Source organism: Chrysochloris asiatica, unplaced genomic scaffold (genome assembly GCF_000296735.1).
Source record: "Chrysochloris asiatica unplaced genomic scaffold, ChrAsi1.0 scaffold00028, whole genome shotgun sequence".
NCBI classification, from domain to species: Eukaryota; Metazoa; Chordata; class Mammalia; order Afrosoricida; family Chrysochloridae; genus Chrysochloris; species Chrysochloris asiatica.
Window position 1 is genome coordinate 16,226,104 of NW_006408546.1, and position 25,776 is coordinate 16,251,879.

A 25,776-nucleotide genomic window follows, 5' to 3' on the forward strand; every position below is an offset into this window, starting at 1 on the left:
CTGGAGCCATGTAGTAAATTTTGAAATCGGGGAGTGAGAGGCCTCCAACCTTGTTCTTCTTCTTAAGCAGTGCTTTGCTTATCCTGGTTCTCTTTCCTTCCCATGTAAAGTTAGTAATTGTCTTTTCCATCTCTTTGAAGAATGTTGTTGGAATCTGGATTGGGATTGCATTATATGTGTAAATTGCTTTGGGCAATCCTGACATTTTCACAATGTTGATCCTTCCTTTCCAGGAACATGGTATGTTCTTCCACTTCTGTAAGTCTCTTTTGGTTTCTTGTAGTAGTGTTTGTAATTTTCTTTGTATAAGTCCTTTGTTTCTCTGGGTACGTTTATTCCTAAATATTTCATCCTTTGGGTGGCTATTGTAAATGGTATTGCTTGCCTAATGTCCTTTTCTGCACTGTCCTTGTTACTATAGAGGAATGCAACTGATTTTTGTATGTTGATCTTATACCCTGCCACTTTGCTGAATCTTCTTATAAAGTCTAGTAGTTTTTTTACCGAGTCTTTGGGGTTTTCTATATATAGGATCATATTATCTGCAAATAGAGTTTTACATAGTCTTTGCCAATTTGGATGCCTGTAACTTCTCTATCATGCTGTATAATGAGCTCTGGTAGCGTAGTGTTTACGAATCGGGCTGCGAACCTCAGGATCAGAAGTTCGAAACTACCAGCTGTTTCGCAGGAGAAAGATGAGTCGTTCTGCTCCCATAAAGATTTACAGCCTCAGAAACTCTGTACAGGGTCGCTATGAGTCGGAATCGACTCCATAGCACATAACAACAACAACAAATCATGCCGTATGGTGGTGGTGGTTATGTGCCATGGAGTTGGTTCCAACTCATAGTGACCCTGTTCAGGGTTTCTGAGGCTGTAAATCTTTATGGGAGCAGAAAGCCTCATCTTTCTCCTGCGGAACAACTGGTAGTTTCGAACTGCTGATGTTGCAGTTCACAGCCCAATTCTTAACCACTATGCCACTAAGCTCAACTTCCAAAACAGTATTGAATAGGAGTGGTGCCAAAGTGCATCCTTATCTGGTTTCTGTTCACAGAGGGAAGGCTTTCAGTATCTCTCTATTGAGAGTGATGTAGGCTGTTGGTTTTGTATCTATGCTCTTGATTATGTTGAAGAATTTCCCTTCAATTCCTACTTTGTTGAGTGCTTTTATCAGGACTAGATGTTGGATTTTGTCAGATGCCTTTTCTGCATCAATCAATATCATCATGTGGTTCTTTTCCTTTTTAAAAAATCTGTATGGTGGATTACGTTGATTGTTTTTCTAATGTTGAACCATCCTTGCATCCCTTTTATGAAACCCACTTCATCATGATGTATTATTTTTTTGATGTGCTGCTGGATTCTGTTGGCTAGGATTTTGTTGGGAATTTTTGCATCTTTGTTCATAAGGGATATTGGTCTATAGTTTTCTTTGTTAGTGATATCCTTCCCTGGTTTTTGGTATGAGGGTTATGCTTGCTTCATAAAAAGTATTAGGGAGTTTTCCATTGTCTTCTATATTCTGGAATAATTTTAGTAGAATTGGTGACAGTTCTTCCCTGAATGCTTGGTAGAACTCACCCATGAAGCCATCTGGGCCTGGACTTCTTTTGGTTGGAAGTTTTTTGATAACCTGATCAATTTCTTCTTTTGTTATGGGTTTGTTCAAGCTTTCTACTTCACTTTGAGTAAGTTTAGGTAGGTCGTGTTTTTCTAGAAATATATCCATCTCTTCTAAGTTTCCAAATTTGTTGGAGTACAACTCTTCATAGTATTCTGTTATTGTTATCATTTTGATTTTGTTTAGTTCCATTGTAACTTTGCCCACGTGGTTTCTAATGCGAGTTATTTGTGTCCTCTCTTTTGTTAGTTTTTCCAATGGTTTGTCAATTTTATTAATCCTTTCAAAGAATCAGCTGCTTGTCCTGTTGAGTCTTTCTATAGTTTTTTTCTGTTTTCCATCTCATTTATTTCTGCTCTTTATTATTTTTCTTTGGTGGTTGTAGGTTCCCTCTGTTAGTCTGTTTCTAATTGTTGGAGATGCTGTGTTAATGTGTTGATTTTGGTTCGCTCCTCTTTTTGGATGTACACATTTATCGCAATAAATTGTCCTCTCAGCACTGCTTTCACCGTGTCCCAAAGATTTTGATATGCTGTGTTTTCATTCTTGTTTGTTTCTAGGAACTTTGTGAGTTCATGTTTAATTTCGTCTACTATCCAATCGCTCTTCAGCAGGGTGTTATTCAGTCTCCATGTGTTAAACTTTATTTCCTTGGTCTTCTTATTGTTGATTTCTAGTTTTATATCATTGTGGTCTGAAAAGATGCTTTGTAGTATTTTGATGTTTGTAACTTTATGGAGGCTTGCTTTGTGACTTAACACATGCTTAATTCTGGAAAATGTTTCATGCACACTGGAGAAGAATGTATATTGTGCTGTTTTGGGTTGAATGCTCTGTATACATCTATGAGGTCAAGTTGGTTGATTGTGCTATTTAGTTCTTCTGTAACTTCGTCGAGTTTCTTTCTGGTTGTTCTGTCCCTTTTCGAAAGTTGCATATTAAAATCTCCCACTATAATTGTAGATTTATCTATTTCTTTCTTCAATTCTAGTAATGTTTCATTCAAATATCTTGGTGCTTTTTTCATTGGGAGCGTATTTATTATGGTTATGTTGTTTTGCTCAATTGACCCTTTGATCATGAGATAGTATCTTTCTTTATCTCTTATGCTCATTTTGTCTTAAAGTTTACTTTATCAGAGTTTAGTATTGCCACTCCTGCTTGTTTATTGTTACAGTTAGCTTGGTATATTTTTTTCCATCCTTTGATTTTCAGTCTGTTTTTGTCTTTGTTTAAGTTGTGTCTCGCAGGCAGCATATTGAAGGGTCTTGTTTTCTCATCCATTCTGTCACTGTCTCTTCACTCGTGCATTCAATCCATTGACATTCAATGTAATTATGGATAGATATGAATTAATTGATGCCATTCTGTTACTTTTTTGGTGGTGCTGTTTGTTCCTTTGTTCTGCATGCCTTCTTGTGCTGGGTTTTTTTTTTTGTGTGTGCTATTTCTTGTTGGTTTCTTCTTAGTTTTTGTGTTTGCTTGTTCTGCTTGGAAGTTCATTTTCATGGTAAGTTGTGAAGTTCTAACTTTTTGGGGGGTTACCTTACAGTCTACTAATTTTTCTCTCCATTTAAGAGAATCTATTGTATCCTATAATCTACCTGACATCCTCACCACCTGGATCTCTGTTGCTACATTTATCCTTTCTTTGACATTGATATAATTTTGATCTTCGGTTGACCTCCCAGCTCCTTTGAATTCATTGTTGTAGTTTTATTCAGTTCTGGACTCAGCTGTCTGTCAACTGAGTTCCAGGTGGTATTGCCACACCTGTGAATCTCTGTTTGTTGTCTGTTCTTGTTGGTTTTCAGTCCACAGAACTTCCTTTAGGAAGTTTTGAAGTGCTGGATTGGTTTTGATAAAATATCTCCACTTCTGTTCATCCTGGAATGTTTTGATTGCACCATTTGATTGACAGTTTTGCTGGATAGACCATTCTTGATTGGCAGTTGTTTCTTTTACAGTTATGTATATGTCTCCCCATTGCTTTCTTGCCTGCATGTTTTGTTCTGAATAGTCAGAGCTTAATCTGATTTGCTTGCTTTATAGATGACACTTCTCTTCTCCCTGGCCACTTTTAGGATTCTCTCATCTTTTATTTTGGAGAGCTTGATTATTATATGTCTTGGTGACTTTCTTTTGTGATCTATCCTTCCTGGGATACATTCAACTTCTTAAATGTTTATCTTCTCATCTTTCAAGATGTTAGGGAAATTTTCTTCCAGAAGCTCTTTAACTATCTTCTCTGTGGACTTCTCTGAATCTTCCTGGTCCAGAATGCCGACACTTCTTAAATTGTTCCTCTTCATGTTATCCAGCATGAGTCTTAAGACTCTTTTCAGATTTTTTTTATCCTTTTTTCTGCTTGCTCTTCTATCTTAGCAGTATTGAGAGATTTGTCTTCCAGCTTGCTAGTTTTGGCTTCCATCTCTTCTATTCTGCTCCTTTCCCCTTTCAGTGTATTGTCCATTTCTGATATTTTTATTATTAATCATCTGGACCTCTTTTTGCAGGTTTTGATTTGTTTCTAATGCTGTATCAATCTTATTTGATTGCTGTTGTAGTACTTTCCTGACTTCTTCCTTGTTTTCCTCCACCCCTTTTTGGAGCATTTGAATTTGTTTCTGTGTCATTCTGCTGAATTCTTTCTCAGACATATCCAAAACCTGTTCTTCCTCTTCTAGAAAACCTGTCTACAGCTCATTTGTCTCAGCTACTCTCTTCTGCTTTGAACATGTTTTTTTTGTTGTTGTTCATCATTTCCATTAGTTATGTGGGTTTTTAATCTTAAGTGGATGATTGTTGTTGTGTTTTTAAGCTTACTGAGTATCACCTGGTGGGTATGATCAGGAGATAGACTTCCCTTTTCGCATGTAATATTTAGCAGCTGTTATTGGCTCTTGTCTCAATGCGGGAATATTATGGGGTATGCTTTTAACTTGACTATATGGCCACAATTGCTGTCTCTTCTTGGGTAACGTAGGGAGAAAAAGCTCCAGGAAAAAATGTGTGGTCAAAAGGTCCAAAAGTAGAAGCAATATAAAAGCATAGACAAGAACCTCCACTTAGAAACAAAAATAAAATTGTGTGTGTGTACCGTAGAAGTCTCCTCTAGTGGGTTAGGGTGTCCACTCGCTCAGGCCCCTCCCCTAGTCACCACCAAAGAAGTGCACAGATAGATATTGAGAAGTTAGTGGAAGAAAGATTGTTTACTAGTCTTTGAAGGTTAGTTAAGTATCTGTGTGTGCACAGCGTCATTCTCAAAATAGCTGCGTCTTTTTATGTTGGGGTTTTACAGATTGTTCATATGTTTTGTCCGTCAGACCAAACCTGCTTTTTTCCTTTCTGTGTAGACAGGGGTTAATTGTCCCGCACAAGTTAACTTTGGGCTGGGACCCACAGGCAGAAGTCAAATGCTGCAGCCAAACGATTTGCCCTTGGACCGATGGGACTGTTTCTCTTTATGCTGTGGGAAAGTTGTGGTCTCAATGCTGGACTTTTTTGGGGGGTCCACACCCACTTGCCTGAAGACATCTGGGCTTGGCAAAGAGGGCACGACAGGGAAAAGGAGGGAAAAAAACATGTAAAGTGCCTCCACACCTTTCACAAATGTCGCTTCCCTGATTTTAGTGCAGGTTCCCTTTGCCAGTCTGTCTGTAGTCCCACCCTCTGACTTCCATCCAGGCAGGATGGCCGCAGAGGGAGTCCCATGCTGATTTCTAAAACACAGTGTTTTCCTTTATACCATGATTTTTCCTCTTGTGGTTGTGGGAAACCGACGCTCAGACCTTTATGATAGATCCAGAACTCTGGTGTAAATTTCGTGAGAGCCACCTCCCTGGGTTTTCAGAGCCTGCCCTACCTGACTCTGCTCTGCCGTCACCAGCCAGAAGTTTCTGTTGTCTGTTCTTGTTGGTTTTCAGTCCAAAGAACTCCCTTTAGGAAGATTTAAAGTGCTGGATTGGTTTTGACAAATCTATGAGATTCTGTGTATCCTGGAATGTTTTGATTGCACCATGTTTTTGATGGACAGTTTTGCTGGATAGACCATTCCTGGTTGGCAATTTGTTTCTTTTAGGGTTTTATATGTGTCTCCCCATTGCCTTCTTGCCTGCATGGTTTCTGCTGAGAAGTCAGAGTAATCTGATTTACTTGCCTTTGTAAGTGACACTTCTCTTCTCCCTGGTCGTTTTTAGGATTCTCTCTTTATCTTTGATTTTGGAGAGCTTGATTATTATATGTCTTGGTGACTTTCTTTTGTGGTCTGTCCTTACTGGGGTACATTCAACTTCTTGAATGTTTATCTTCTCATCTTTCAAGATGTTAGGGAAATTTTCTTCTAGAAGCTCTTCAACTATCTCCTCTATGGAGTTCTCTGATTCTTCCTGTTCCAGAATGCCATTAATTTGTAAGTTGTTCCTCTTCATGTTATCCAGCATGAATCTTAGACTGTCTTCAGATTTTTTTTATCCTTTTTTCTGCTTGCTCTTCTATCTTAGCAGTATTGAGAGATTGGTTTTCCAGCTTGCTAGTTTTGGCTTCCATCTCTTCTATTCTGCTCCTTTCCCCTTTCAGTATATTGTCCACTTCTGATATTTTATTATTAATCATCTGGATCTCTTTTTGCAGGTTTTAAATTATTTCCAATGCTGTATCAATCTTATTTGAGTGCTGTTGTAGTACTTTCCTGACTTCTTACTTGTTTTCCTCCACCCCTTTTGGAGCATTTGAATTTGTTTCCATATTATTCTTCTGAATTCCTTCTCATGCAAATCCAAAACCTGCTCTGCCTCTTTTGGGGAGCCTTTGTCTGTCTCCAGCTCACTTGTCTCAGTTATTCTTTTCTGTTTTGGGACATGTTTTGAGGTCGTTTGTTGTGATTTGTTTTTCATTTCCAGTAGTTTTTTTTGTTTTTTTAAGGCTTAAAAGGATGTTTGTTGTTGATTTATTAAGCTTACTGGGTGACTCCTGATGGATATGATCAGGAGATAGGCTTCCCTTTTCACATGTAATGCTTAGCAGCTGTTACTGGCTTTTGTCTCAATGGTGGAATATTATGGGATATGCTTGTAGCTTGGCTATATGGCCACAATTTCTGTCACTTCTTGGGTAACATAGGGAGAAAAAGCTCCCACCTCCAGGAACAATGTGTGATCAAAAGCAGAACTAATATAAAGCAGAAACAAACCTACCACTTTGAAACAAAAATATAACTGTGGCCAACTGGCCAGTCGGCTTGCTACACCTGTAGTTTGTGTACACCATAGGAGCCGCCAGCAGTGTGGGGGGGTGTCTGCTTGCTCAGTCCTCTCCTCTAGTCACCACTGTGGAGGTGCGCAGATAGATATTGAAAAGTTAGCAGGAGAAAGATTGTCTACTATTTTTGTCTCTGAATGTCAGTTAGGTATTTGCGTGTGCACAACGTAATTCTTGAGATAGTTGTGTCCTTTTATGTTGAGGTTTTACAGATTGTTCATATGGTTGTCTGTCAGGCCAGACCAGGTTTTTTCATGCTGTATAGGTCTGAGTAAAGAGTCCTGAAAAAGTTAACTTTAGGGCTGGGACCCACAGGCTGATGTCATAAACAATTGCCAAGTTTTTTCTCTCTGTGTGGTGAGAAAACTGTGGGGTCCGCACTGGACTTTTTATGTGTGTGTGAGGGGGTGCGCACCTACCCACCTGAAAGCATGCGGGCTGGGCAAAGAAGGCGCCACAGGGAAGAGGAGGAAAAAATGTGTAGAATTCCTCGCACCTCCTTTTGCAAATGTCACTGCACTGCTTTTAGCTCCCGTTCCCTGTGCCAGTCTGGCTGTAGTCCCACCCTTTGAACTTCGCCTGAGTAGGGTGGCCGCAGAGGGAGTCCCATCTTGAGCAATTCCTAACTCACAGTATTTTCCTTTTTACCGTGAGTTTTTTCACTTGCACGTGCCAGGAAACTGATGCCCTGGACCGTATGTTAGATCCAGAGCTTTGGTGATGTTCCATGAGCACAGTTTCTCTGAGTTTTCAATCCTTCCCCCATGGAGCCTTTCCTACCTGGCTATCTCTGCCACCGCCCAAACCGGAAACCTCAAGGCTATAAATTTTTAAGGGAGCAGAAAGCCTCGTTATTCTCCTGTAGAGTGGGAGACCATGTGGTTGAAAGGCACTTGCATATCCTACACAGCAACCGTGCTTTTCACATAGGTAGATATGTATGCTATATGTTTTGCTTTTATTACTGTTGTTGCAAAACTGTATATCATTTAATGTCATTGTCCTTTATTCTTACATACCTCTCAGTGTCTTCATTTACCTTGGTCAAGCTGTGCTTACTTCCCCTGTAATATGTATTTCCTTTCTCATTGCCGAAAGTAACAAGTGTCGAATTTCTAAAAAGTGATTCTTCTCCCTCTCTTAATCTCTGGTAACAGTCAAAGAATTTTCTTCCTGTGTGTGTCTACTGATTTTTTATAAAAAAATGATAACAGGAAATGTTTGCTGTTTTGTGATTGATTTATTTTACTTATCATAATGTTCTCCAGATTCTTTCATGTTATGTTTTATGGACTCATTATTATTTATCATTGTGTAGTGTTCCATTGTATACATGACGCAAATTTAAAAATATTGCTCTTAGTACATATTGCTAAAAATTACAAGCATCTCATTATGTCTTTGTTAGCTGCCTGAGTTTCCTCTTTGGTGAAGTGTCTGTTCATGTTTTTTGCCTTTTTTTATTATTATATTGGATTGATTGTCATTTTGTTGATGAAACTTTCTGTATTTCATATTTATTTGTGTTTTGTTCTGTAATTTAAGTAAGTCATATCTGTATGTTTTCTATAGACTAATTCTTCTGAATTTTAAAAAGCAATGAGCAGCATTTTTATTACTATGTTTCTATAACTTTACATAGTGGAGCTGTGCTTACTGTCTTTCTCTGTGATTTTATTGTCCTAACCTGTGCCACTCATTGGCATTTGAAAATAAAATTCTATCTTCTTCTAAGATACTAATAATCAGATTACAGTGCCTTGGTAGAAAATATACTTTTTCCAGAATTTAAACACAAAAGGAATGCTGAATGAATAGCTTTGTCACATGCCTCTTAAACAGGACAAGTCACATGCCTCTATAGGACAAGTTCCTAGAAGTGGGAAAGTGGAATTGCTGGATCAAAGAATAGCATCATTTGTAATCTGAATAGGTTTTTATCCATTTGCTCTATATCGTGCTTTACCATCTTATACTCCCATGGAAATCCTATGCAAGGTTGTTATGAGTCAGGACCGACTCGACAGCACTTAACAACACTAGATGTTTCCCTACAAACTGTCCAACAGAGTATATTGTCAAACTTTTGGATTTCTCACATTCTGTTAGATAAAAACTGGTATTTCTGTGGATTTTAGTTTTTTTGCCTTTTTCAAGATTGAGTCAGGTTGAACATCTTTTCATATGTTTAAGGATCTTTCGTATTTCTTTTCTGATACGTGCCTGTTATTGTCCTTTACCCCATTTTGAGTGGGTCTTTTTTTCTTTGATTTCTAGAAGTCTTCATATTAGCAAAGGAACCCTGATGACCGTGATGAAAGTTCATGGCTGCCAACTGAAAGGTTAGCAGTTCGAACCCATCAGCCGGGAGAAAGATGTGGCAGGCAGCTTCCATACAGATTATAGCTTTGGAAGCTGTAGGCAGTTTTACTCTGTCCTATAGGGTCACTGTGAAGCAGTCAACTTAGTGCCAGTGAGTTCTGTTTGGGTTTTGGGTTATATTCACAAGACTAGCCCTTTGTGCTGAGTTTAAAATATTTTTTCCCAGTGTGTTATTTATCATGTGACTTTGCATATGAATATGAATGATTTTTTTTTTAATTATATGGGACTTTTATTTTGTAATATGCTCAATTTTATTCCACTTGTCATTTATGGCTTATGGGTTAACTGTATTCTTCAGAGACCTAAATATAAGCTGTTATAGAAAATCTGAGTGCATGCATATGCTCAGTGTTACTATGTTGTTGTTAAGAGCTGTTAAGTCATAGCGGCCCTGTATAGGGCTTCCATGGAGTGGCTGGTGGGTTTGAACTGCTAGTCTTGCAGTTAGCAGTTCAGTGCTAATCGTACAGCACCACATCAGGACTCCATGCATGCTCAGTAGGCACACTAAATAAAATTTCAGGTTTCACTACCACGACAGGTTGTTTCATCACTGTGTGCTCCCACCATATTTAGTGACAAGCTGGGTTTCCTTGCAGCTCTGGTTACAGACCCTCCTCAGCGGCATTGGAGTGGACCCCTCCACCTTTCTCTCTTGCTCTCTGACCCAGCCTAAGGGCCTTTCTCATGCTCTGTGGCTCCCATATTAAAAAGTGATAGAGACTCCTAGATCTGATGCCTGTCAGTCAGGCCTCTGATTGATGTCTCAGACCAGACCCCCAGACAGATTTTTGATCCCTGGGCTCGCTGTGGACACACAGGTGACACTTCTTCCTTTCCATTGTTGTTAAATTCTGTAGAGTTGGTCCCAACTGATAGCAGCCCTATGCAAAAGCAAAACCAAACACCACCTACTCCAGCATACTTCTCACAATTGTTGTTATACTTGAGCCCATTGCTGCTGCCACTGTATCAGTCCATCTCATTGGAGGTCTTCCTCTTTTTTACTGACCCTCCACTTTACTAAGCATGATGTGCTTGTTTAGGGAATGGTCCCACCTGACAACATGACCAAAGTAAGAGACAAATTCTAGCCATCCTGGCTTCTAAAGAACATTCTGGCTATACTTATTCCAACACAGATTTGTTTATTCTTCTGGCAGTCCATGGTATTTCAATATTCTTTTCCAACACCATAACTCAAATGCACCGATTCTTCTATGGTCTTCAATATTCATGACCAGCTTTCACGTACATGAGGCAACTGAAACTACCAAGGTTTGGATTAGACGAATCTTAGTCCTCAAATTGTTACCTTTGTTCTTTAGCACTTTAAAGAGTTCTTGTGCAGCAAACCTGCCTAGTGCTTTATTTCATTTGGAGTCCTGGTATGGCGCTGTGGGTTAATGTGCCAGACTGCAAAGCCGTTTGAACTGCCAGGTCAGTGGTTCAAACTCACCAGCTGCTCCTCAGAAACCCTATACAGGGTCACTATGGGTTGGAACCAACTTAACGGCGCTTAACAACAACAACAACATACGTCATTTAATCTCATGACTGCTGCTTCCATGAATGTTGAGTATGGATCCAAGCAAAATGAAGTCCTTGACAACTTGAATCGTTCATTCATTTATCATGATGTTACTTATTGGTCCAGTTGTGAGGCTGCTTGTTTTCTTTACATTGAAGTGCAATCTATACTGAAGGCTGTGATCTTTGATCTTCATCAGTAAGTATTTTAAGTCATCTTTGTTTTCAGCAAGTATCATCTGCATATCACAGAAGGTTAATGAGTCTTCCTCCAATCCTGATGCCATGGTCTTCTTCATATGATCAATCTAGCTTCTCTGATTATGTACTGACCTTAGAAATTGAACAAGTATGGTGAAAGGACACAACCCTGACTCACATCTTTATTGATTTTATACCATTCAGTATCCCCTTGTTCTGTTTTAACAACTGCCTCTTGATGCCCATGTACAGGTTCCTCATGTGCACTATGTAGTATTCTGGAATACCCATTCTTCACAATTTTATCCATAGTTTTTCTTGATCTGCATAGTCGAAAACCTTTGCATAGTCAATAAAGCACAAGTAAACATAGTTTTGGTAATTTCTGCTTTCAGACAAAATCCATCTGACTTCAGAAATGATATCCCTAGTTCCATGCCCTCTTCTGAATCCAGCTTGAATTTCTGGCAGTTTTCTGTCAATGTACCCATGCAACCGTTTTTTAATTATCTTCAGCAAAATTTTACTTGCATGTGATAGTAAGGATATTGTTAGATGATCATTTCTGTATTCCATTGGGCTTACCCCTCTTTGAAATGGGCACAAATATAGATTTCTTCCTATCAGCTGGCCAGGTAGCTGTCTTCCAAATTTCTTGGTATAGATGAGTGAGTACCTCCAGTGCCACATCAGTGTGTTGAAAGATTTCAATTTGTATTCCATCAATTCCAGTAGTCTTGTTTTGCCAATGCCTTCAGTGCAGCTTGAAATTCTTTCTTCAGTACCATTGGTTCTTGATCATATGCTACCTCTTGAAATGGTTGAAAAATGGCCATTTCTTTTTGGTATAATGACTCTGTGTATTCTTCCATCTTCTTTTGATGATTTCTATATTTTACCCATAAAATCCTACAATATTGTAAATTGAGGGTTGACTTTTTTCTTCAGTTCTTTCAGCTTGAGAAATGCTGCGCATGTTTTTCACTTTTGTTTTTCTAACTCCAGGTCTTTGTAATTACATATAATACTAATACTTGACTTCTTCTTGAAACACATTTTGAAATTTTCTGTTTAGTTCTTTTATACCTCCTCATTTCTTCCATTCACTTTAGCTTCTCCATGCTATAGAGCAAGTTTCAAAGTCTCTTCTGACATTCATTTTTGTCTTCTCTTTCGTTCCTGTATTTTTAATTACCTTCTGCTTTCTTCCTGTATAATGTTCTTGACATTATCCCACAGTTTTTCTGGTCTGTTGTCATTAGTGTCTATTTCATCAAACCTTTTCTTGAGATGGCCTCTAAATTCAGGTGGGATACATTTGAGGTCGTATTTTGGCTCTCATGGACTTGTTTAATATTCTTCAGCTTCATCCTGGGCATGCATTTGAGCAATTGGTTGTCTGTCCCACAGTCTACCCTTGGCTTTGTTTGTGTTGATTATATGGAGCTTTTCCACCATCTTTTCCCATAGTATTAGCCAAATTTGATTCTCGTATGGTCCATTTGGTGAGGCCTATGTGTATAGTGTAGTTGTTATGTGCCGTGGAGTCGGTTCCGACTCATAGCAACCCTCTACAGAGTTTCTAAGGCTATAAATCTTTATGGGAGCAGAAAGCCTTATCTTTCTCCCACAGAACAGCTGGTAGTTTCGAACTGCTGCTGCCCATGAGATTAGCAGCCCGATTCATAGCCACTACACTACCAGAGCTCCTTATGTGTATAGTAGTCTTTTATTTTTCTCAAAAAAGGTATTTGCAATGAGTAAGTCATTCATTGGTCTTGCCGAATTCTATCATTCAATCACTAGCATCATTTCTGTCCTCAAGGCCATATTTTCCAACTACTGTTCCCTCTTTGTTTCCAACCTTTGCATTCCAGTCAGCAGTAATTATTATCTTGATTGCATGTTGATTGCATGTTTGATCAGTTTCTGACAGAAGAAGTTGGTAGATTTCTTCAAGTTCATCACATTTGCCTTTAGTGGTTGGTTTGTAAATTTGAGTAATAGTCATATTAACTAGTCTTCTTGTAGGCATATAGATACTATTCTGTCACAGACATCATTGTACTTCAAGACAGATCTTGAAATGTTCTTTTTGTCAGTGAATATGATGCCATTCCTGTTAAATTTGTTTTTCCTGGCATATGATTGTTCGATTAAAAATGGCCAGTATGAAACCTAGGTTATCAATCTTTATCCATTCCATTTAATTTTTGACAGTTTCCAACTTACCTAGATTCTTACTTTGTACATCCCACATACCTATTATTAATGAATGTTTCCAGCTGTTTCTTCTCATTTAGTTGTGACCCATCTGCAAATGAAAGTCCTGAAAGCTTTCCTCCATTCATGTCATTGTGGTCAACTCTACTTTGAGGAGGCAACTCTTCCTCAGTCATATTTTGAGTGCCTGCCAACCTGAGGGTCTCATCTTCTGGCACTATGTCTGACAATAGTCTGCTCTTATTCATAATGTTTTCATCTTCTGACACTATATCACACAATGTTCCATTGCTATTCAGTGGCTAAACATTCAGAAGTGGTCGCTTTACTTCTTCCTAGTCTGTCTTAATCTGGAAGGTATGCTAAAACTTGTCCATGATTGATGACCCTGCAGGTATTTGAAATACCTGTGGTGTAGCTTCTGGTATCACAGCAACATGCAAGCCACCACAGTATGACAATCTAGCAGATAGTACCCAAAATTTATTATAATACTCAAATTATATAATCCCAAATTGAATAATACCTAAATTGAATTCATCTTCTGACTTCTTGATGAATTCAATCTTCTCTCCTGCCACTCCCTACAATACTTGCATTTATAAGTGGATCTGAGTATCCACCCTCCACACACAATATACATACACCTGAGGTGAGCTATGAAAAGTTAATTAATGCATACGTGTGTTATGGCAGCTTTTTGCTATGTATTATCTGTACTTATTTATTCCCTTATGGTGTAGTAATTTTCTCCTCTAAGTGAAGTCATTATAAAATGAATGTTAATCAGTCATAAAAATGAACAAAGTACTGATATATACTACAACATGGATGACCCTTGCAAAGATAATGCTGAAAGTAGCCAGTCACAAACCACTATAAATTCTCTTGACTCCCTTCACATAAAGTCTAGAGCAGGGAAATCTGTAAGGAGAGAAAGTAGAGTGGTGGTTGTTTAGGATTAGAGGGACAGGAATAGGAAAAGGTGGATTGGAGAGAAAGGGTACAGGCTACTTTTTGAGGTGATGAAGATGTTCTAAAATTGCAGTAAATACATCAAAAACCATAGAATCAGACATCCCAAATGGGTGAAGTGTATAATGTGTGAATTATAGCTCAGGCTATATTAAGAAATAGAGATTATCACACTGTCCAGTCAAGAAATTTAAGACTAAAATTATTTAACTTGCTATATTATCTGTTCTCTATAAACCCTGTTATTATTATTAGCAGCCACCAAGTTGTCCCCAACTCCTGGTGCCCCCACTCACAGTGGAATGAAACACTGCCCATCCCTGCATCATCCCCGTGATTGGTCGCAGATAGGTTCTGTTTTAATACGAGAATTTTTTCTGTTGGATTTCCAGAAGTAGACTGTGCCATTCTTCTTAGTCGGTGTTGCTCTGGATGCTCTGCTGACGCCTGTTCAGCATTGTAGCACCTTGGGAGCTGAGCCTCCACTGACAGACCATGGTGGCTGTACCACTGTCTCCTGACAGTTGGTAGCCAGGAATTGAACCTGGGTCTCCTTTATGGAAGGTGGAACTTCTTCCACTGAATTTCTAATGCCGTATATATAAACCCTTTGCTGTGATTCAGAACGTACTCGATGGCACTCAACAACACCAGCAGCTGTGACTATTTTGGTGGTGTCTTTGTAGCATCATTGAGCTGTATAAGTGTGGGCGATAGGGGGCTCTTCCAGTCACTGATATTAAAGGGCTTCCTTTGTAAGCATCCTCCTTTTAAAGAATGTGCTTCAGCATTTGTTTTGTATAGCATGATATATCGATATGTATGGGCACCAAGATTTTAACTTAGAAGGTGACTTTGTCTCATTTTGTTTATGAATAAAGAACTAACAGTTTCTTCAAATTTTGAAAAAATATCAAAGCCATGGAAAAGTGTTGCGTTTTAGAATATCAGTGGAGTTTTAGAAATCCTGCATATCAAACTTTTCCTAAAAGATAGTAAATATAAAGACTTGGCTTTATTGTTAAACCAGAAAATAATATTTTTTCAATTGTTACTTTTACAGAAAAAGACACTATGGATGTATGGTGCAATGGAAGAAAAATGGAGACAGCAGTAAGTTGGATTTTTGATTAATCTTGGGTCATGTGTATAAGTTAACACTCTAATGTTGGTGTGTCTCAAATTATGGGGATTTTATCATTAACAAATGTCCTCTTGAATAATAACAATAATATTAAGTTCCTGATTCTAATTCTGTCCCCGACAGTGGCTGGTTCAGGGAGAGTTTGAAAATGAATTAAGGTCTAAGCTGGCACCAACCTCACACTTAAAATTCCTCTCCTGGGACAAGCTCTGTCCTGAAAACTTCCTCCCTCAAGAGGCTGGTTTCTTCCTGGGTTTGTCTGTGTGAAGTGCTTTTTAACACTGCTTCTCAGAGTCCGCATGCATAGAAATCACCTAGGGGAGTGTTAATGAGCAAATCCCGATTCCAGCATTTCCTCAGGTGATGCCAGTGCCTCTGATAGATGGGCTACACCTGGAGTAAGCGTGACACACTACACCCCAAACAAGCAGTACTTTTCTAAAAATAGGATTAAAAACAAAAAAAGTGACACATACAATATCATCATAGAGGCAGCCAGGAAAGGTATTGTGATAAACTCCAGAAGGTAGCTGGCATTTGTGGACCAGTGGTGGTAACTTCGGGAGAAAGAGGCTACCACACATTGGGCTCAGCATAGTGGAATCTTCACTGATTCTACTTTAGCTGTCAGGTGCTGGCACTGGTGTGGCTGTGGCTGGGATGAATGTAGGCGTGAAATTCAAGAGAGAATGAAATAATCGGGGTAAAATAAACAGAGTCTTGAGCATAACATAGGAGAGAAAAGGAAAGAGACTACCTTGAGAGTCAAGTGTGTGAGGAGAAGTTGGATCACTGGATGGAAATTCCCTTGTTCTGGGGTCTGCTGCCTGAAGGCTGGCTGCTCCCCTTTCATCATGACCAATACGAGAGATGATGAGAAGCTCTCTTCTCTGGGCATATTTTAGCCAGTTGCATGTCATAATTGCTGTCCTCATATATCTATTGTGGAGATGGGAAAGAGAGGTGAGGGACTTAGAGGGAAGGAGGACTGGGATAAATGTATCCAGCAGAGCACTTAGCTCCTACTTGCTTTTGTAGCTAACTGCTTCTGTTGTTTGTTGTTGTTAAGTGCCATCAAGTTGGTTCCAACCCATAGCAACCCTGTGTAGGGTTTCCGAGGAGCAGCTGGTGAGCTTGATCTGGCGACCTTGCGGTTCAGACTGACTTTGTAGTCCAGCACATTAACCCACAGCACCACACCAGGATTCTTAGGAGGTGCCAAAGCATGAAATCAAAAGTTACAAGGATGAATGCTTTTGTTTCTTAGCCGTGATTCTAGTTCTCGAAAGGAAATTTAACCTGGGCTCACTCAAAATTAATCCTCAGTGCGGAGCTGCCCTCTGGGTTAAAGCTTCTGAGAGAGATGTTATTTACATTGAGAGATTTGGAGAGTTGTTGAGTTATTTCATTGGCCCCATTTGGAACAACTTGAGTTGCCATGAATATGCATCAGGCACCTACTTTGTGCCGGTGCCATACCTGGTGGCCATACTTATTCTGCCTTCCCTATCAAGGAATATTCTAGATCAGGGGCTGTTGTTGTGTTGTTAAGTGCTGTAGAGTCAGTTCTGACTCATAGCAACTGTGTATAGGGTTTCTGAGGAACAGCTGGCGGGTTTGAGCCACAGACTTTGTGTTCAAACAGACCTGTGGTCATGCGCTTATCCTACAGCGCCACACTAGGACACCAGAAGGCAGGTGGAGAATCTTTTTTCTGTTAAGGGCCATTTGGGTATTTACAACATCACTTAATATAAATTTATATTACTATGAAAAAATCTCATATATTTATTGAATTTTGAGTCCAGCTTACAGTTGCCTTGGCAGGGCTAGAGCAAATGATTTCACAGGTTTACAGGACACTCGGCCCTGCGTTTCCCCACCCCTGTTCTAGTTGGTGAATCAACACTATTGAATGACATTCTACCCCACTTTATCCTTTCTACTCTTCAAGGAATTCTCCAGTATATAAAGAGAATGCTGATTTGTAGTAATTAACTATGTGGTTGTAAATACATAAATAAATCTCAAGTAATGTTCATGCATAATGTCTTTGCTCATTAGCAGGTGACAGGAAATCACAGGTGTTTGGAAAGTTGCTCTTGACAGCCCGGTCACCTCCTCTGTAACTACAGTCTAGTTGGCAGGGCACTTTGGGCAGCTCAGTATCCAGGCCGCTCTCACCAGCACTGTGCACACCTGCAGCTAACCGCTCCTGCTGCCTTTGAGCTGCAGCTATGGTCTCCTTTTGCTTTTCATCTCAAAGCCTCATGGCTATGATTTTCTACTTGTCAAATCGCCAAGACAAGACAAATTGTATTGCCTAACCCTTGCCCTACCCTCCAAAATAGGTTTTTATAGAAGTGTGAGCTAGAGGCTTTTTTCAAAGCTCCATATAAAAAGGGTGAGAAGCAAAGTGCTGCACTGCAGGGTGCTGCTTGTGGAGGTCATCAGTTGTTGTTGCTGTGTGCCGTGGAGTCGGTTCTGACTCATAGCGACCCTGTACGGGGTTTCCGAGGCTGTGAATCTTTACGGGAGCAGAAAGCCTCATCTTTCTCCCACGGAACAGCTGGTAGTGCAGTTCGCAGCCCGATTCGTAACCACTATGCTACCAGAGCTACTAAGTACACCTCCCATAAAGGGCCATCTGCCAGATTCTCCTCAGGCCTTGGAAAAGCTGCTCTTCCTGATGCAAGCTGTTCTTACTTTGGAGAGATGATGTCAGTTAGCTGTGGGACCTTGCCTGGAAACGCCCCCTTTTTTTTTTTTTTGGCTTTAGTTGCCAGGAAGCTCATAGGTAAATCTATCTTAAGTCTGATTGTGGTTTCTTTGGCATGATTTTTTTGGCGTGATTCAGTTTTATCCTTCTAATCCTCTTTACCTATCTTCCATGAACTTACATTGCACTCTAGGTAAGTGCTGTGTAGCAGAAATGTAATATAAGCCACAAATATGAACCTCATATGTATCTTTAACTTCTTCCTAGTAGCCGTGTTAAAATTTTTTTGTAAAATTAATTTTGTTAGTTTCTTTCATTAAATTGATATATCAAAACCATTAGCATGTGGTCAATATAAAAAAGTTATTAGTAATTTATTTTACATTCTTTGTTTCATACAAAGTCTTCAGAATCTAATGTAGTACATTTCATACTCTCCACATTTCATGTATTTCATAGCTACAGCAGACACATCTAGAGACAATGAATGGTGTTTGGCTTTATACTATCTGTGTGTTTTGTTATAAGCCACTTTACAGCCTGGAGAATCAGGCTTTCAAAGTGGTTGAAATTATACAATCATTCACTGATTGTTATCTTCAGCAACTTTATTTGAACACCTTGTCCGTCAATTTCCTCATCTATAAAATGAAGATGTTGTTGTTGAGTCCTGTCAAGTCAGTTCTGACAAATAGATAGCAACCCTGTACCGGGTTTCTAAGGAGCAGCTGGTTAGTGTGGACCACCAACCTTGTAGTTCAGACCAACCTTGCAGTCCAATGCTTTATCCCACAGGGCCACATCAGGACTCCAAAATGGAAATTATAGTACTTTTAATATTTGAAAACACAAATAATTCAAATAAACTGTTCCTTGTATATTGTAAGTAAGAAATATTTGCTATCATGAGGCTAATTTTTTGTTTTGCTTTGGTTTTAGAGACTTTTTAATAGACTGTATGTTTACATGTATATGGTAGACACATAGCTATGAGATAGATGTACTTTGTTTTCCCTAAAATTTGAGGTTCTTACAGATTGTCAAAAAAAAAAAAAACCTTTGAATTCATAGGAGAAATGTAAAAATATCTAAATACCACTTCAGACTTCAATTGTGTAGAGCTTACTGTTTAACTAGTATGTGCTTTATTATATATCACCAGTATTTATACATGATACTGATGTTCTAGGAAAATGGAAACATTTCTAAAACAGTAATTCTTCTTTCTTCCTCTGGCCTAGGGTGAGTTTGTCGATGATGGAACAGAAACTCACTTCAGTGTTGGGAACCATGACTGTTACATAAAGGCTGTCAGCAGTGGAAAGCGGAAAGAAGGGATTATCCATACTCTCATTGTGGATAATAGAGAAATCCCAGAAATTCTTGAATGACTTCTGTTCATGAATTTCAATCTTAAGTAAAGATCAGGACTTTTAAATTACTGGTAATCACATGTACTCACTGTGTCCTTCTCAGTACATTCAGTATGTGCAATCTTTATTTTTCAGTTACTTGAACTAATGTTCTACTGGTCAGGAAAAAAAAATGATGTCCAGTCATAAAAATTGCAATCTGTTTGGTAAATAATGTAAAATCTTTTAAGACCAAATATGAAAACTCCAATATGGACCAAAGCCACTACTGTTTTTACAAGGGAACCCTTTACTTGTAGTAAACACGAGAAAATAAAATTGGTGCTGCTTGATATGTTTCCCAAAAATGACAAGTCTTCATAGAGTTTTAACTTGTGCACAATGGATGTCTCACTAGTTTAAAGCAATTGCTACATAATGATGTAATAGGTTTGACTAGAGAAAATAAAACTTTTAATCTGGAAACATATTACGGAAGCATCAAATATATCACATAAGAATTTAATTTTTAAAACTGTAAGTGTCTGATAATGTAGTTGTTTTATTTAATCAACATAATGACAACAAAAAGACAAGAGAAAGAAGACAACGTCTTAGACCAGACTACATCAGATGCAATCCCCAGCTAATGTTTGAAAACTGGGTTACATACCCATGTTCAGTATAAACACCAGTGGCTGAGCGTTTGTGACTGAATCAGACTTGTCATCTCCTTTGACCGTTCCTGTGTATTCAAGTCAAGCATATTCACAAAGACCAGCTAACTCACTAAACGACTGAGGGGTCAATACCTTAAGGTCCCCCAATGTTAAGGAAGCCAAGACAAGTTTGTTCTATTCACCCCATCTAGGAGGAATTTAATGATGGAAAGTCCCAGGTGAGGCCATTTGAAGCAGAGATTTGGCTAGTTGAATAAGCTAAAGATTAACAAGGAGGTCAGGGTACTCTTGTCCAGCCCTAAGCAGGGACTCCAAGGCCATATGCAGAAATGTGGGCAAAATGGCCCAGAGGTGGAGAAGAGACCTTCTTGGGACTCCTGGCAGAAGCCCAATGCACTGTAATCCCAAAACCTGTCAGTAAAATACTGAAGAGGCCTAAGGTCAGACTTGGGAGGTCTGGGGATGCAACGGTTCCTGGGCATAAGATGAAATTTGGGTGAAAATTGCAAGATCTAAACAGATCTTGTGTGAAGTAGTTGTATCTCTCTTACCAGAATGTATTATTGTTATGGATATTATGACTAATTGGGGAACATTTCCTCTATATGATATCATAAAGTTGAAGGTGTGTAAGGCTGCTTGGTTCACTGATGGCAGTTCCATGGTATATGGATGACATTTGGAAAGCTGCTGAATTAAGACCAGCAGATGGAAAGGCCCTGACTGAAGAAGATAAAAATAGGTCAGCTCAATGGGATAAATTGTATTCTGTCTTCCTAAATGTCATGAAAGAATGGACAATGATGAGAGCCCATATGTTTGGATTTTCACTGATTCATGAGCAGTGGCCAACAACCTGACTCTATAGTCAGGTAAATGGACAATAGAAAAATGAACTATTAAAGGGACAACTGTATAAACAAGGATCTATGGAAAGTACTCTGGAAATTTAAAGGGAGCCTCAGAGTAGGTCATGTTGATGACTATCAGAAGAACACTGTTCCTGGATCAGAAAGCAGTTGGAACCAGCAAGTGGACATGTTGATATACTCCTTTGAGATGGCCAATTTGGTCCATGAAATGAGTGAACATGAGGTTGCTGCAGCAATGCAAAGATAGGCTGAATCTAGATACAATCCTTGTGCACCCTCCGAGGCACAAAATGCTAATAAAGATTTATCTGTCTTCCAACAAGAGGTTGCAGATGGCTAGGGGGCAAATTCTCCCGGGGAAGAGGGATGGAGGGATGCTAGCAAGTAGCTAGCAAGTAGATTATATCAGACTAATGTTATCAGCACCAGGTGTCTACAAATGAGTCCACATTGGAATAGATAATTCTCTGGACTGGGCTGTGCATACCCCATAATGGCTCCAAATGCCAAAAACACCACTATGAAATTAGAACAAATGATACTGTACCAATTTGGGCCACCAAGTTATATTTCCTCAACCAGGAAACACCACAGGGTGCAACAATGGGCCAAGAATTTTCATATTAAACAGACATACTATGTTGCATACCACTTTAAGATTAATAGTTTGATAGAAAATTGGAATGTCTTATTATTTAAAATTGTGAGATAAAGGCATGAAGCGCTGGCTCACATGCCTTCATGAATGTGTACTCACGTGTGGGGTATAAAGGGAGGGTCACCACTGGATAGATTCCTGGGTCTTAGGGGGAAGGTCTAAGGAAGAGGAAGTAAGGGAGGATGCTGGTACAACTATATATATATACAGTTTTTCCCCGGTCTCCTAAAGTTGCTTTTTCCTACCAGAACCTGTGATCTCAGGACAAGGGATGCAGCTGAAGTATTAGAAGCAGGGGTGTGTGTGTTCCCTCAACAAAATACTGAAACTATGACCCTGGACCTGTATGCCAGAATTTCCAAGCGTCTCATGGGATAGATTGTATCTTCCCCCCCATCTGGCAAAATTGGGATCAAACTAATAGTGACTTGTACTGTGTTACCTAGTGGTTGAGATAGCCCACTAGTGTCGTACCTATATAATCCTCCCCAACATGAATGGGAGAGGACTGAGGGAGAAGCACTGGCTAGACTGGTCTTGCTACCAGCAATCTGGATTGGCACAGCAGCCTAACCTGATTTCCCTTCCCAAGGTCTCACCATTGATGACTGTCTTGAATTGGGAGTGGAAAATTAATCTTTCATGTATTAAAAGGACACTGCAGTGAATTATTTGTCTCTTCCAACCCCTGTCTTAGTACCCCCAAATGACTTTTACCTGATGCTATTATGGGCAAGGGAAGGGTGGTGGCTAGGGGAAAGATACTAATAGGATTATCTGATTCAGTTGTGAGGATGATCTGGCTCCATTGTGAGTGATTGTTAACACTTGGAAATCTATCAAGGCAATTTTGCTATCCTGCTGGGTATGAAAGGAAACTTCTTAGTGAAGTCAGTGGGCTGTGTGCTCCTTCGCTTGACTGCTCCAGCTTGCTTCCGTCTGGCCTCCGGTTTTGGGGACTTGATCTAGTGAACTGACCTGATTAGTCAGCTTACACAACCTTGTGAGTCAACAGTCCCATACTGTGTGGGTGAAGAGAATCCTCCAGGCTGCCGTCTGAACTGCGGATTTGGGATTTGCCAGCCTCCACAACTGTGTAAGCCATTTATTTCCATGATTATCCTTGAGTTTTGTGATATGTTGCAGTGAAATGCAGAACCCTGAGGCAAGTGGGAGAATACTGAGGGGAGGAGTACTGGTTGATATTGGGGATCACAGAGTGGTGCAGTACTGTAGTAAAATGAAGCATTTGGGATGTTCTTAACCCTCACCTCACAGGGACCAGCTTCGTGCTGATGTTTCTAAAAGAAATGATTGCTGCTATCCCTAAACAATGTATGCTATTATTTTAAAGTTTTAAATATCATACTGTCTGTATCCTTCCTGCAACTTGCTTCCCCTTGCTCCAACATTGGGTTTTATATTTATTCAGGACATTGGTTTTTATATTTATTCAGGTTAGTATGTGCAGCTCCATTTCCTGTAATTTTTACATTGGACCATATAAACTCAGCCATTTCTACTCCTAGTTTGATTCAGGTTATCATTAATACTGTCGGAGTTGTAAGGAAAATCCTCATGAGAGTTTGTCTTGGGATTTGCTATTCATTAATGGTCTCTGGACCAGTAGCATTGACATCACCTGGAACCTGGTTAGAAATGCAGAGTCTCAGAATCCACCCCAGCACTATTGAATCTTTTAACAAGACCCCATAGTGATTTGTATGTACGTGAAAATTTAAGAAACACTAGGTATATTGAGGAGTCTTGGTGTGGCGCTGTGGGTTAATGCTCTGGACGGCAAAGTTGTTTGAACTGCAAGGATAGTGTTTCAAGCTCACCAGCCGTTTCCTGTCAGAAACCCTGTACAGGGTCGCTATGGGTCGGAATCGATTCAACAGCACTTAACAACAACAGGTATACTCCCATGTGGAATTTTAATATTATTAGTCAAATTTCTGTCAAAGGTGGTTGTACCATTGTATACTTTGATCAGCTGTTGAGTTTTCTTTTCCTCGCATGTTTACCAACACTTTTCAATCTGCATAAACCTGAGGGATTAAAAAATGGCCTCATTTTGTTTTCTCTGATTACTAGTGAGGCTGAGTTTCCTGCCTCTTCATTGGCTATTCAGGTTTCCTCTTCTGAGAAGTAACTTTTTGTTTCTTTTGCGATTTTCTGTTCAGTTGTTCAACATTTTCTAATTTGTCGTAGTTTTACAGCTATTTTAGAACTAATCCCTTGACTGTAGCTTTTCCTTTATAGCCATACATATTCTACAATACATCAAGCCTCCCCAAAATCCCTCCAATTTAACATGAAGCATCTACTTCCTCTGAGTTCTGAGGGGGCAGGAGCCACATATTGTTAGATTCCCCAATACCAACCACTCCCTTCACAAATGGTAGGAAGTGGAATTCATAAAACTGCACCTCAGAGGAGAGGTCTGGGCTGGAGATATATGTATGGGATCAGCATTTGTGGGATATTTAAAATAATGGCAATGAAGAAGGTCAATTAGGAAGCTTATAGAGAAGAGATGTGAGTCTAAGATTAAACCTTGAAGAGCTACAAGATTTGAGACTGGCAAACGGCAAAGAAAGTCAAGAAATCCTGAAGCTATAAAACAAAACATTGACTATCTACAAAATGTAAACTGTTAATGGCAAAAGATACCAAAAATCCAGCCAATAAATGACGGGTATTCAAAAAGATACGGAAAAATTAAGTTATTATTATTTTACTTTTTATTGTGAGTTAAGTGAAGTTTTACAGAGCATATCATTAGTCTTTCGTTAAACAAATAATATTTAATCTCCATATACAATAAGTGAAAAGTATTTACCTCTATTCAGTGTAACTCTTTTAAAAAAAAAAACCTTTTATTGTGAATTGAGTGAAGATTTACAGAGCAGATCATTAGTTTTACAGTCAACAAATCACATACTTTGCTTCATTACAATGATTAAAATCCCCTCCATGTACCAATGGTTAACAATATTTACTTCTATTCACTTACACTCTTGCACTCCTCACTCAGTCTCTGCTACCATCGTCTTTCCTCTGCTAACCCCTCTTGTTGTATATTGCCTATTAACATGTCTACCCTCTAGCCTGTGAATTATTTTCTCTCCCACCTCTGCCCATAACCATCATAGATTGTTTCTTTTATCAAGAAAACATTTAAAACTTTTACAGTATTGTTCCAATACAATATTTGCCCTGTAATGATTGGCTCATTTCACTCAGTATAATGTCTTCCAGGTTCATTCATGTCTGCTGCGGGTCACGTTGGCTGCCCCAAATCAGAAATCACCTCCTTTCTTGCTTCTGTTCAAATTCTTTCTCCTGGTGAGCACTCTATCCGGTGAGCACTTTATCCCTTTTTCTGAAGCTGAGAGTTTCGGGACCATCCTCTGAATCTGTTTCATCCAGTTTTCCATAGCTTTGCTGAAAAGGATCTGCAAAGCCTTTCTGCCTAGTTTTCCATCAAGCCCTGCCTCTTCCACGTTCTTTCATGCCGTGAGGTGTTTCACAGATTCATTATTATTCTTCAGCATAGCATAGTATTCCATGGTGTGTTTGTAAAGAAGTTTGTTTCTTTTTGATGTGTTTCTTGTAGACAGTATATTAAAGGATGTTTTCCTCTCTATTCTGCTCTCTCTTGACAGTGAATTTAATTAATATACGTTCAGTGTATTTATCTACAGGTAGGAATTAATTGCTGTCATTTTGATAAGAGTTTTTTGTGGGGCTGCTGGTTTCTTTATTCTGCATCATATTCTGCACTGAATTAATTTTGTTTGTGTGGTGTTTGTTTTTTTCATTTTCATTTCTGTTATTGTAATATTTACTAAAACATTCTGTTTTATCTTGAAATATAATTGGCTTCCTTGCCATTTGGAAGTTCTATATCTACAGTGATCCCTTTTTTGCTTTGTAGTTGACTTCATTATGCATTGATATCTCTGGTTTCCTATTCTCAGTCTTGTAGGTTTGTTGTACTTTAAATACTTATATATCTGTGTGGTGTCATATATGGTAATCTCACATTGTTCTCTGCTGCTGTTGGTTCTCAGTCCAAAGAACACCCTTTAGCATTTGTTTGTAAGGTTAGCCCAGTCATTACAAATTCCTTTAATTTCTGTTTAT

At 39.1% G+C, this 25,776-nt stretch overlaps 1 protein-coding gene across 1 annotated transcript in view; it reads left to right on the forward strand.

Annotated features, from left to right (window-relative positions):
• Positions 1-19,453, forward strand: part of FAIM (Fas apoptotic inhibitory molecule) — a 34,700-nt gene extending 15,247 nt beyond the window's left edge. Inside the window, exons 4-5 of the mRNA XM_006846615.1 lie at positions 15,263-15,312; positions 19,304-19,453. Coding sequence (XP_006846678.1) covers positions 15,263-15,312; positions 19,304-19,453 — 200 coding nt within the window. The remainder of the gene's footprint in view (positions 1-15,262; positions 15,313-19,303) is intronic.
• The last annotated feature ends 6,323 nt before the right edge of the window (positions 19,454-25,776 follow it).